Genomic DNA, 13,202 nt, shown 5'->3' with positions numbered 1-13,202 from the left:
GATACCTGAATCTGTTTCATAAGAATGCTTAATTTAATTGAATGTTTATCCTATCAACAGTGCGGTTTGCTTCTGTCCTCAATGTGACAGTTGCTATGTATTGTTTTTTTTAAATGTTGCCTATTCCACCATGCAAATGTAATTAAACAGTCACATCCTCTCCTCCTCTCCCTCTATGCTCTCCCCTTCAAAGAGATTCCATCAAACGGCTCAGTTTCCGCAGAGCCCCGGAGGAAAACTCCTGAGAAGGACAGATTTATCTATCTGAGAGAATCTCCAGAGGCCGGAGAAGTAAGGATGTTGTAAAAGTAGAAAAGGAGGTGAAGAGAAGGGAGCTAGCAGTCCTCATTCACCATGGAAGAGCAGTACACACATGATTAGACAATGGAGGACTTACAATCATGTCTGAATCAACACAACATTGCAATACATTGTCATTGCTTGTTGTTTCTTCTTTTTTTTTATTTTTACAAGAAGCACAAATACGTTGTGTGAGACCATAATGAGCACATTACGTAGCAGGTAATGTGCAATATTGAGCAAATTTGTCATTTACCAGTTTTTTTTTTACATATTGCTAGTTCTCCTGAGTTCTATGATTACTGTGAGTCCTAACGATGCTGCAAACTGCTGTGGGTTTGAGAAAGAAGGGTAAAAGTCCCACATTATAGACCTTACAGGGCCAGGGACTGTGTGTGTGTGTATGTGCGTGCCCGTGCACCACAATACAAGGGAACATGTTTTCTTTTTGTAAGTGTCCAGATAAGGAATGCATGAAGTCTGACTCGTACTAAATGACTGACGATAAATCACTCTGTTCTCTGCAAAAGTCCTCCTGGACTTGCACTTGTATGTGTGCAACTCTATAGACTCTCACACTGTAAAAATAGAACTCTCCAGTTAACTCGTAATGCTATATTTGATATATACTTAGTGTACAAAACATTAATATTGAGATGCACCCCATTTTGCCCTGCGAACATCCTGAGGGCAAAATTCGTCGGGGCATGGCTAGAAGGTGTCGAAAGCCTTTCACAGGGATGCTGGCCCGTGTTGACCACAATGATTCCCACAGTTGTGTCAAGTTGGCTGGATGTCCTTTGGATGGTGGACCGTTCTTGATACACACGGGAAACTGTTGAGGGTGAAACACACCCTGCAGCGTTGCAGTTCTTGGCGCACAAATGTTCAAAGGCATTTAAAAAAAATTGTCTTGACCATTCACCCTCTGAATGGCACACATACACAATCATGTACACTGATTGAAGTGGATTTAATAAGTGACATCCATAAGGGATCATAGACTGATAAATTAAATCCAGGTAAAAGCTATGTCATGGACAGAGTTCCAAGTGTTTTGTACACACTCAGTATATATATATACAGTGCCAGTCAAAAGTTTGGACATGCCAATTCATTCAAGGGTATTTCCTTTTTTTTTTTTTTTTTACTATTTTCTACATTGTAGAATAATAGTGAAGACATCAAAACTATGAAATAACACATATAGAATCATGTAGAAACCAAAAAAGTGTTAAACAAATCAAAATATATTTTAGATTCTTCAAATTAGCCACCCTGATGACAGCTTTGCACACTTTTGGCATTCTCTCAACCAGCTTCACCTGGAATGCTTTTCCAAAAGTTTTGAAGGAGTTCCCACATATGCTGAGCACCTGTTGGCTGCTTTTCCTTCACTCTCTGGTCCAACTCTTCCCAATCCATCTCAAATGGGTTGAGGTCAGGTAATTGTGGAGGCCAGGTTATCTGGTGCAGTACTCCATCACTCTCTTTCTTGGTCAAATAGCCCTTACACAGCCTGGAGGTGTGTTGGATCATTGTCCTGTTGAATAACAAATGATAGTCCCACGAAGCGCAAAACAGATGGTATGGCGTATCGCTGCAGAATGCTGTGGTAGCCATGCTGGTCAAGTATGAATTCTAAATAAATCACAGACAGTGTCATCAGCAAAGCACCATCACACCACCTCCTCCATGCTTCACGTGGGAACCACACATACGGAGAACATCCGTTCACCTACTTACAAAGACACACTCATCAGACCAAAGGACAAATTTTCACCGGTCCAATGTCCATTGCTTGTGTTTCTTGGCCCAAGCAAGTCTCTTCTTCTTATTGGTGTCCTTTAGTAGTGGTTTCTTTGCAGCAATTTGACCATGAAGGTCTGACCCACGCAGTCTCCTCTGTGCATTTAATGTTGAGATGCGTCTGTTACTTGAACTCTATAAAGCGTTTATTTGGGCTGCAATTTCTGAGGTGCAGCTAACTCTAATGAACTTATCCTCTGCAGCAGAGGTAACTCTGGGTCTTTCTTTCCTGTGGGGGTCCTCATGAGAGCCAGTTTCATCATAGCACTTGATGGTTTTTGCGACTGCACTTGAAGAAACTTTCAAAATTCTTGAAATGTTCCAGATTGACTGACCTTCATGTCTTAGTAATGATGGACTGTCATTTATATTTGCTTATTTGAGCTGTTCTTGCCATAATATGGACTTGGTATTTTACTAAATAGTGGTATCTTCTGTATACCACCCCTACCTTGTCACAACACAACTGATTGGCTCAAATGCATTAAGAAGGAAAGAAATTCTACAATTAACCTTTAACAAGGCACACCTGTTAATTGAAATGCATTCCAGGTGACTACCTCATGAAGCTGGTTGAGAGAATGCCAAGAGTGTGCAAAGCTGTCATCAAGGCAAAGGATGGCTGCTTTGAAGAATATCAAATCTAAAATATATTTTGGTGTAACTTTTTTTGGTTACTACATGATTCCATATGTGGTGTTTCATAGTTTTTGATGTCTTCGCTATTATTCTACAATGTAGAAGATAGTAAAAATAAAGAAAAACAATAGTACGCAAGTATAAACACCATGAGACCACGCAGCCATCATACCGCTCAGGAAGATGAACATACTTTGGTGCGAAAAGTGCAAATCAATCCCAGAACAACAGCAAAGGACCTTGTGAATATGCTGGAGGAAACAGGTACAAAAATACGTGTATCCACAGTAAAATGAGTCCTATATGGACATAACCTGAAAGGCCGCTCAGCAAGAAAGAGGCCACTGCTCCAAAACTGCCATAAAAATGCCAGATTATGGTTTGCAACTGCACATGTGGACAAAGATTGTAATTTTTGGAGAAATGTCCTCTGGTCTGATTGAAACAAAAACAGAACTACTTGGCCATAATGACCATTGTTTTGTTTGGAGGAAAAAGCAAGCCGAAGAATACCATCCCAATCGTGGCAGCATCATGTTGTGGGAGTGCTTGGCTGCAGGAGGGACTGATGCACTTCATAAAATAGATGGCATCATGAGGATGGAAAATTATGTGGATATATTGAAGCAACATCTCAAGGCATCAGACAGGAAGTTAAAACTTGGTTGCAAATGGGTCTTCCAAATGGACAATGACCCCAAGCATACTTCCAAAGTTGTGTCAAAATGGCTTAAGGACAACAAAGTCAATAATATAAAATGTGTGGGTCGGAACTGAAAAAGTGTGTGCGAGCAAGGAGGCCTACAAACCTGAATCGGTTAAACTAGCTCTGTCAGGAGGAATGGGCCAAAATTCACCCAACTAATTGTGGGAAGCTTGTGGAAGGCTACCCAAAACGTTTGACCCAAGTTTAATAATTTAAAGGCAATGCTACCAAATACTAATTGAGTGTATGTAAACTTCTGACCCACTGGGAATGTGATGAAAGAAATAAAAGCTGAAATAAATCATTTTCTCTTATTCTGACATTTCACATTCTTAAAATAAAGTGTCAATCCTAACTGACCTAAGATTGGAATTTTTACTATAATTAAATGTCAGGAATTGTGAAACACCTTAGCCAAATACATTTAAACTCAGTTTATGTAAACTTCCGACTTCAACTGTGTGTGTGTGTGTGTGTGTATATATAATTTTTTGTTAGCCTATTATGTCTCTGTAGATACTAACAAAGATTAATTTATTATGTGTTCACAAATGCATCAAGGCACATACATCATAACTGATGCCATCACCAACCAAACCTAAATGGCAAATCTGTATGTACACAGAGACTGAAATGCTATTTAGACGACACATCAGAGAATGAAAATACAAATGTTTACAGTTATGATACATTTATTTTATTTTATTCATGAAAATATATATTTTAGATAATATACAGTATCATCACTTTAGCTGGCAATAACAATATTGAAACAACGTTGTTAACCATGACTAAATGTGACAAAGCCAATGCACATATCAAGTTTGTTGTTGTTGAAAAAATTGTATTAGGTGCCAAAATAAAGACATCCTACAATCTATGTTTACTGTACCAACAAGACAGGTTTCAAGTATTTGCCCAGGCTCTTAATCTTGTTTGTTAATGTTGATGTCATGTTGTAGAACGTCATGTATACCAATAGAGGAATCCTTTGTAATACTACTGGGAAAACGCAATACTCTGATTAGAAATACTTATGGGCAAAGAGCCATATATTAATATATGGCTCTGCGTATGGGTATTCATTCACATTATATTCTGTGTTCTGTTACATTGTAGCTGCATAATAGTACAGTAAGTGAGTATAGGACATACTGTAGGTAGTGGCCTACCAATAAACACTGGATTCCTTGTTTTTCATTTTGGATATTTTTAATCTGTTGTTCATCAGTGCTTTATTGAAAATGTTGGATTTGAATGAATTATAAAGCACACATCAATGCCATGCAATTGTGTAGGTTACATCTTTGCTGTGGTCATTATTGCCCCACGTATCACTCACTACATTATCATTAGACTTGGCATAGGCCTAGACTAGAGAACTCATGATTTCACAATCCACATTCTTGCAAATATATATACTTTCGTCATTAGCTTAAAATGTTGGATAAATATCCTCCTTCGGTTACATGGAAGCCTGAATTGGAATTTAGAACATCCCGAATAGGCCTACAGATTTAACTAGATTCGTAGTATACCCCTCTGCTAAATTCAGATAAGCAACCTCGTTTTTATTTTACCAGAGCGCAAGAGCTCCTTTATATAGCTCCACCTGGAAGATTCCAACAATAGTCTAGGTACAGTAGGTTAATTCATGAGACATTTTAAACATGACTAGGTTTACTTTCGTATCATAGAATGCATCATATAATCCACATTTCCATTGTATAACCTATCCGTTTTTAATCATAATTCACTATAAAAAATATATAAAAGCATTACACAAATTGAGAAATTATTTTAATACACGGAAAATACACTGGACAGAGTATTTTCCACGTGAAAAACAGGCAAAGTTCCCGGGCGCGCATTTTCCCCACCCTGATGTATATTTTCGGTTTATACTTTAGCATGTGTTACATTGATTTGATTTTACCATTGAAGTGTTTTGTAGGTTATTATCAGGTTATATTAAGTTGCACTGAGATTGAACTACAATTGTTTTCTTTTTTATATACAATTGCCTACATACTGTATTGTAATAAAACATGCAGGGCACAGGTCTCGAACTCTCGACCTTCTAGCCCGTAGTCCGGCACGCTATCGACTGTGCCGCAAAAGCATGCTCGATCTACTTCACGTCGCCTGAATATGACGGCATAAACCCTTGCCATGGACATGCTCGTACTGTCTGTGCCGGGAACTGGATGCAGCCACTCCAACCAGGTTAGTGCCTACGACAGTCCACAAAACAGAGCATTACTGTTTTCGTATTCGCTATAAGATCTTGTGTATTGAATGCACAGGTCTTGTCTCCTTTTACAGAAAACACTGTTAGGCAATTACCCCCGCTTTCGTTTTAAAACCATGCACATGTGGCTGAGGCTCCAGTAAGTTTTCCGCCATCGGATGCTTTATTTGAGAGACGACCTGCCACCTCCCCTTCTCTCATCACTAACGAAAGTAGATTAATATAATATATAAATATGTAGAAACAAGTAAGAGTTTAACCTACAGTCCTAAATGAAGCAAAATGCCGCAATGATGGAAATACCTTCAAGTTGACATACATGTCAATGTGACATTTATCATGATGTAAAAGTACCAACTATTCACAGTGCATGAGTGGCAACCCAAAGTGTGGGTGGAGTATTAATTATTATAGGCTACCTACTCATCACATAAGGTTTACTAACGACTGCTGTGAAACTATAGAGAGAACAATAGTAATGTTTTGTTGAAGAAAGCCTATGGGAAAATGAATGGATTTTTTGGTTAAACGGCAAAAATATGGTTTCTGGTAAATACCGGCTTAAGAGATCTTAAAAGTTTTGTTCTATGAAATAATCTTCAGCTGCCAACATCACTTTTTGTGAATTTTGAAGCATTTAAGTAATAAAATTAACACAACGCACATAAAGGCTTTCCAAATTCACAAAGGTTGTGTTAACTGACTGATATTATCTCATAGTACAAAACATATCAGATCTCTTAAGCCTGTGTTTACCACAGACCGTTTCGCGGTGGCCGGTAGACTAATGGTTAGAGCATTGGGCCAGTAACCAAAAGGTTGCTAGATCGAATCCCAGAGCTGAGGAGGTAAAAATCTATCATTCTGCCCCTGAACAAGGCAGTCTACTTTCCATCAGACACTTGGAGAAGAATCCACCTTTCAGCAGGACAATAACCTAAAATGAAAATGCAAATATTGTATAATCCAAGTTTGCAAAGCACTTAGAGACTTATCCAGAAAGACTCACAGCTGTAATCGCTAACATGCATTGACTCAGGGGGGTTGAATATTTATCTTATCAAAATATACATATTTATTTTCCATTAACAAACATTTGATAAAAACATTACAGAGTATTTTGTGTAGATTGTTAACAATTTGTATTTTATTTGAATCCCGCTTTGTAAAACAACAAAATGTGGAAAAAGTCAAGGGGTGTGAATTCTTTCTGAAGGCACTGTTATGTCTCTGTGTCACTTTGTTTTTATTCTCCTACTTCCTCTCAGGGAGAGACATTTGAGGAACTCACACTGTACAGTTTAATTGCAGCTTTGGCCTGCCAAGCCTCCATAACCCTGAGGCTGGAGCAGGGGAAATTGAAATGCTAGGTTGTAACGGCAAAGTGACTGGCTGGCTGGCTCTCATAGGGGACCTTCAGTTTACTGTAAAACAGTTTGCTTTTTGGAGCTTGGACCTGTAGGCCTGCGGATCCATTTCCCCAAAAAATAAATATGTATACAGTATATATATTAAAACATTTTTGGCTGGGGGACTCAGTCGGGGTCTGAGTCCCCTAGCCAAAAGTGCAATTTCGAGATGTGGATAATTAGTTTTTCTCTTGTTATGTTAGTCACAGACAGTCACTCAATTAGCCCATGTCAGCAATTATTTTTGATTGGTATTGTATGTTTGTCAGGTCTATATAGAGCCTTCGGAAACTATTCAGACCCATTGACTTTTTCCACATTTTGTTACGTTACAGCCTTATTCTAAAATAGATTAAATAAATACAAATCCTCAGCAATCTACACACAACACCCCATAATGACAAAGCGAAAACAGGTTTTTAGACATTATTGCAAAAAAAACAGTGTTAAGCCAAATTTCTTTAGCCTCCTGAGGTTGAAGAGGTACTGTTGCTCCTTCTTTACCACACTGTCTGTGTGGGTGGACTATTTCAGTTTGTCAGTGATGTGTACGCCGAGGAACTTGAAGCTTTCCACCTTCTCCACTGCGGTCCCATCGATGTGGATAGGGGGGTGTTCCCTCTGCTGTTTCCTGAAATCCATGATCATCTCCTTAGTTTTGTTGACGTTGAGTGAGAGGTTATTTTCCTGGCTCCACACTCCCTGAGCCCTCACCTCCTCCCTGTCGGCTGTCTCATCGTTGTTGGTAATCAAGCCTACTGCTGTTTTGTCATCTGAAAACTTGATGATTGAGTTGGAGGCGTGCTTGGCCACGCAGTCATGGGTGAACAGGGAGTACAAGAGGGGGCTGAGCATGCACCCTTGTGGGGCCCCAGTGTTGAGGATCAGCGAAGAGGAGGTGTTGTTTCCTACCTTCACCACCTGTGGGCAACTTGTCAGGAAGTCCAGGACCCAGTTGCACAGGGCAGGGTTCAGACCCAGGGCCTCAAGCTTGATGATGAGCTTGGAGAGTACTATGGTGTTGAATGCTGAGCTATAGTCAATGAACAGCTTTCTTACATAGGTATGCCTCTTATCCAGATGGGACAGGACAGTGTCCAGTGTGGTGGCGATTGCATCGTCTGTGGATCTATTGGGGCGGTAAGCAAATTGAAGTGGGTCTAGGGTGGCAGGTAAGGTGGAGGTTAGAGGTCGACCGATTATGATTTTTCAACGCCGATACCGATTATTGGAGGACCAAATAAGGCAGATTTCTTAATTTGTAATAATGACAATTACAACAATACTGAATTAACACTTTTATTTTAACTTAATATACAGTGGGCTCCAAAATTACTGGCACCCCTGACTGGCAATGCACAAACAATGCTTAAACAAATATAAACAATATAATTATAGAGAGAAACTCAAAATACCAACGTGAGAAATACTGTACTTTATTAATGTTTCAATGGAACCAACCAAAATAATTTATTGATTTAATTAAAAATCAATGTCCTCCAAATCAAGGTTTCACAATGAATGGCACCCTTAATGAAAGATTATTGTAAATAACATCCACCAAAATTAAACCACAAATTAAATTCCACTTAAGTGTATCTAAGTCTTAATGAACTATATTGAGCCATTACATCACTTCCTGTTTCACTAGGGTATAAAAATGAGGTAACACGCATGCAATATCCCGCTGTCATCCAACACTATGAAGAAAACAAAAGAACTAGCGGTTCAAAAGAGACAGATGATCAAAAACCTTCATAAATCCGGTAATGGCTACAAGAAGATCCACAAATGATTGAATATACCACTGAGCACTGTCAGGGCAATTATTAGAAAATTCAAAAGATATGGAACAGTTGAAAACCTCACAGGTAGAGGACGCAAATGCATTTTGACCCCCAGGATAGGGAGGAGGATTGTGAGAGAAGCAACAAAATCCCCAAGAATCACTGTGAAAGAATTGCAGGCCTTGGTGGCGTCTTGGGGTCACCAGGTTTCAAAAAGCACCGTCAGACGCTACCTCCACATCCACAGGCTCTTTGGAAGGGTTGCCAGAAGAAAGCCCTTTCTGACCCCAAGACACAGACGCAAACGCTTGGAGTTTGCCAAACGTCATTTAAATTATGATTGGAAGAAGGTGCTCTGGTCAGATGAGACCAAAATGGAACGTTTTTGTCAGATACAGCATCGACATGTTTGACGTTGAAACAGGTGCATACAAGGAGAGGCACCTCATACCCACGGTGAAATATGGAGGGTGGTCAGTGATGTTTTGGGACTGTTTTAATTCCAGAGGTCCAGGGGCACTGGTTAAGATTGATGGCATAATGAATTCTACCAAGTATCAGGCAATTTTGGCTGACAATCTGGTTGCCTCTGCCAGAAGGCTAGGACTTGGCCGTAGGTGGTCTTTCCAACAAGACAATGACCCGAAACATACCTCCAGATCCACACAGAAATGGTTCTGTGACAACAAAATCAATGTTCTGCCATCGCCATCTCAGTCGCCGGTACTCAATCCAATCGAAAACCTGTGGGCTGAGTTGAAGAGGGCAGTTGATAAGTTCAAACCCAAGATTGTGAAGGATCTTGAAATTATCTGCATAGAGGAATGGTCCAAAATCCCTCCAAATGTGTTCCTTAACCTTGCCAAACATTACAGGAAAAGACTCCATGCTGTTATCCTTGCCAGAGGTGGTTGCACTAAGTACTAAATGAGGAGTGCCAATAATTATGAAACCTTGATTTTGGTTAAATGTATTTTGTATTAAATAATTGAATGATTTTGGTTGGTTCCATAGAACAGTAATTTAATTTGAATTTGGAGCTCTGCAATTCAGAGGATGTTGACGAAAATGATCCCCCTAACGGGATGGGTGCGCCAAAAAGTTAATAGGCACAGTGGTTACAACATCTCCTATGCACTTCCTGATAAACTCATTCACCGTATCGGTATATGTGTCGATATTATTTTCTGAACCTACTCTGAACATATTCCAGTCCGCGTGATCAAAACAATCTTGAAGCGTGGATTCCGATTGGTCAGACCAGCGTTGAATAGTCCTTACCACGGGTGCTTCCTGTTTGAGTTTCTGCCTATAGGTAAGGAGGAGCTAGATGGAATCGTGGCCCGAGTTGCCAAATGGAGGTCGAGGGAAGGCCTTAAATGCATTCTGGAAGGTAGTATAGCAATGGTCGAGTGTTTTAGCAGCATGAGTACAACAATCAATATGTTGATAGAATTTCGGTAGCCTTTTCCTCAAATTGACTTTGTTAAAATCCCTAGCTGCAATAAATGCAGCCTCAGGATATGTGGTTTCCAGTTTGCATAAAGTCCAGTGAAGGTCTTTGAGGGCCGTCGTGGTATCCACTTGGGGGGGATATAGACCGCTGTGGCTATGGTTGCCGAAAATTATCTCGGGAGACAGTACGGTCGGCATTTGATTTGTTTGATATTCTAGGTCGGGTGAACAGAAGGGCTTGAGTTCCTGTTTGTTATGTCAGTTATGCCATAAGTCATTATTCATAAAACATATACCTCCACCCTTCTGCTTCCCGGAGAGATGTTTGTTCATGTCGGTGCGATGTACTGAGAACCCAACTGGCTTTACAGAGTCAGACAGTATATCTCGAGCGATCCATGCTTCTGTGAAGCAGAGCAGGTTACAATCCCTGGTGTCTCTCTAAAAAGCAACTCTCGCCTTGAGCTCATCAATTTTATTAACCAGAGATTGGACATTAGCGAGTAAAATACTCGGGAGCGGTGGGTGGTGTGCTTGCTTCCTAAGTCGGACCAGAAGACCGCCTCGAGTACCTCTCCTTCGCCGGTGTTGTTTTGGGTCAGCCTCTGGAATAAGTTCAATTGCTCTGGGGAGAGCAAACAAAGGATCCGCTCCAGGGAAGTGGTAATCCTGCTCCTAATGCTGGAAGTTCTGGTGAGTTACCGACGCTCTAATATCCAATAGTTCTTCCCGGCTGTATGTAATGACACAAAACAATTCCTGAGCTAATAACGTAAAAAATAGTACATAAACAAACAAAATACTACAGAGTTGTATACAAGCTAGTCGCGATGTTGACATCTTCGTCAGGCGCCATCATCATATCATGTCAGTGGCCTCCATTCTTAAAAATAAGAAGTTTGGAACCACCAAGACTCTCCCTAGAGCTGGCTGCCAGGCCAAACTGAGCAATCGGTGGAGAAGGGCCTTGGTTAGGGAGGTGACCAAGAACCCGATTATCCCTCTGACAGAGGTCTAGAGTTCCTCTGTGGAGATGGAAGAACCTTCCAGAAGGACAACCATCTCTGCAGCACTCCACCAATCAGGCCTTTATGGTAGAGTGGCCAGACGGAAGCCACTCCTCAGTAAAAGGCACATGACAGCCCACTTGGAGTTTTCCAAAAGGCATCTAAAGACTCACAGACCATGAGAAACAAGAATCTCTCGTATGATGGAACCAAAATTGAACTCTTTGGCCTGAAGCCAAGCGTCACGTCTGGAGGAAACCTGGCACCATCCCTACGGTGAAGCATGGTGGCGGCAGCATCATGCTATGGATGTTTTTCAGCGGCAGGGACTGTGAGACTAGTCAGGATCGAGTGAAAGATGAATGGAGCAAAGTACAGAGATCCTTGATGAAATCTTGCTCCAGAGCGCTCAGGACCTCAGACTGGGGCGAAGGTTTCTTAGATATTACTGCACTGTCGGAACTAGAAGCACAAGCATTTCGCTACACTCACATTTACATCTGCTAACCATGTGTTTGTGACCAATAAGATTTGATTTGAGGTTCACCTTTCAACAGGACAACGACCCTAAGCACACTTCGTGACAAGTCTCTGAATGGCCTTGAGTGGCCCAGCCAGAGCCCGGACTTGAACCCGATCGAACATCTCTGGAGAGACCTGAAAATAGCATTGTAGCGACTCTCCCCATCCAACCTGACAGAGCTTGAGAGGATTTGCAGAGAAGAATGGGAGAAACTCCCCAAATAGAGGTATGCCAAGCTTGTAGCGTCATACCTAAGAAGACTCAAGGCTGTAATCGCTGCCAAAGGTACTTCAACAAGGTTCTGAGTAAAGGGTCTGAATACTTATGTAAATGTGATATTTCAGTTATTTACTTTTAATAAATTTGCAAAAATGTATAAAAACTGTTTTTGCTTTGTCATTATGGGGTATAGTATGTAGATTGATGAGGGAAAATAACAATTTAATGAATTTTAGAATAAGGCTGTAACATAGCAAGATGTGGAAAAAGTCAAAGGGTCTGAGTACTTTCCAAAGCCACTGGATGTGGACCACCTTACCTGGCTGATAAGGTTGATATGTACTGTATACTGTACATATTGATTGAACGCTCTATCAGTTGATTGATTGATTGACATTGTGTTTTCCTCTAGAATTAAATAGATGACCTCTGATGAGAAATGGATGGTGATGGTGATATGGACCCAGGCAGGGACGACTTGCCCCTCAGAGCCAACACCAACCACATCCTGGTCAGACACTATGTCTTGGACCTGGACATAAACCTCCAAACTAAGGTTATCACTGGTACTGTGGTGCTCTTCCTGGAGCCAGGCCCACTGGCTGGAGATGGGAATGGGGCTGGGGAAGGGGCCCCAACCCCACCCCAACCATCCCAGACCGATGACTCCTGGGAGGATGAGAGCCACAGAGACTTTACCTTAGTTCTGGACTGCTGTGACCTCACTGTGTCAAAAGTAGAGGAGTTGGACGTGACCTCTGTGTCAGATATGCAGGGTCTCCTAAAGGAGGTCAAGGGTGAGGGGTCAGGGGTTGGCCCACAACCAGACAGCCAATCAGCTGTGCTCATTCAGAGGCTGATCTCCCTACCGTCCACCCAATGGAAAAAGCAACACCACCTGTACTTCCAGTGCAGTCATGCCCCTGCTTCTGAGGGTGGGGGACCCCTCATCTTCCACACTGACCGCTGGAGCCTGCAGGTGAGGAAGAGGGGGGTTCGGACCATCCAGGAGTTCCCCCAAGCCCTGAGGGTCTGCTACAAGACCAAGCCGGAGGGAGGCTCTGTCAGGTGGACTAAAGATCAGGACAACAGGTGGG

General features: G+C 41.4%; 2 protein-coding genes across 2 annotated transcripts in view; both read left to right on the top strand.

Moving 5' to 3' along the window:
- The window catches only part of LOC139412371 (dedicator of cytokinesis 8), an 85,631-nt gene extending 80,977 nt beyond the window's left edge, over positions 1-4,654 (top strand). The window contains 1 exon segment of the mRNA XM_071159183.1: positions 194-4,654. Coding sequence (XP_071015284.1) covers positions 194-245 — 52 coding nt within the window. The 3' untranslated portion in view covers positions 246-4,654.
- Positions 4,655-5,641: 987 nt separating this feature from the next.
- Positions 5,642-13,202, top strand: part of LOC139411120 (aminopeptidase O (putative)) — a 121,362-nt gene continuing 113,801 nt past the window's right edge. Inside the window, exons 1-2 of the mRNA XM_071156990.1 lie at positions 5,642-5,680; positions 12,518-13,197. Of these exons, the coding sequence (XP_071013091.1) occupies positions 12,545-13,197 (653 nt within the window). The 5' untranslated portion in view covers positions 5,642-5,680; positions 12,518-12,544. The remainder of the gene's footprint in view (positions 5,681-12,517; positions 13,198-13,202) is intronic.

The sequence above is a fragment of the Oncorhynchus clarkii genome, chromosome 6 (assembly GCF_045791955.1).
Source record: "Oncorhynchus clarkii lewisi isolate Uvic-CL-2024 chromosome 6, UVic_Ocla_1.0, whole genome shotgun sequence".
NCBI lineage: Eukaryota > Metazoa > Chordata > Actinopteri > Salmoniformes > Salmonidae > Oncorhynchus > Oncorhynchus clarkii.
The sequence above is the reverse complement of the archived record's forward strand: the minus strand, read 5'-3'. Positions and strand labels throughout refer to the sequence as shown.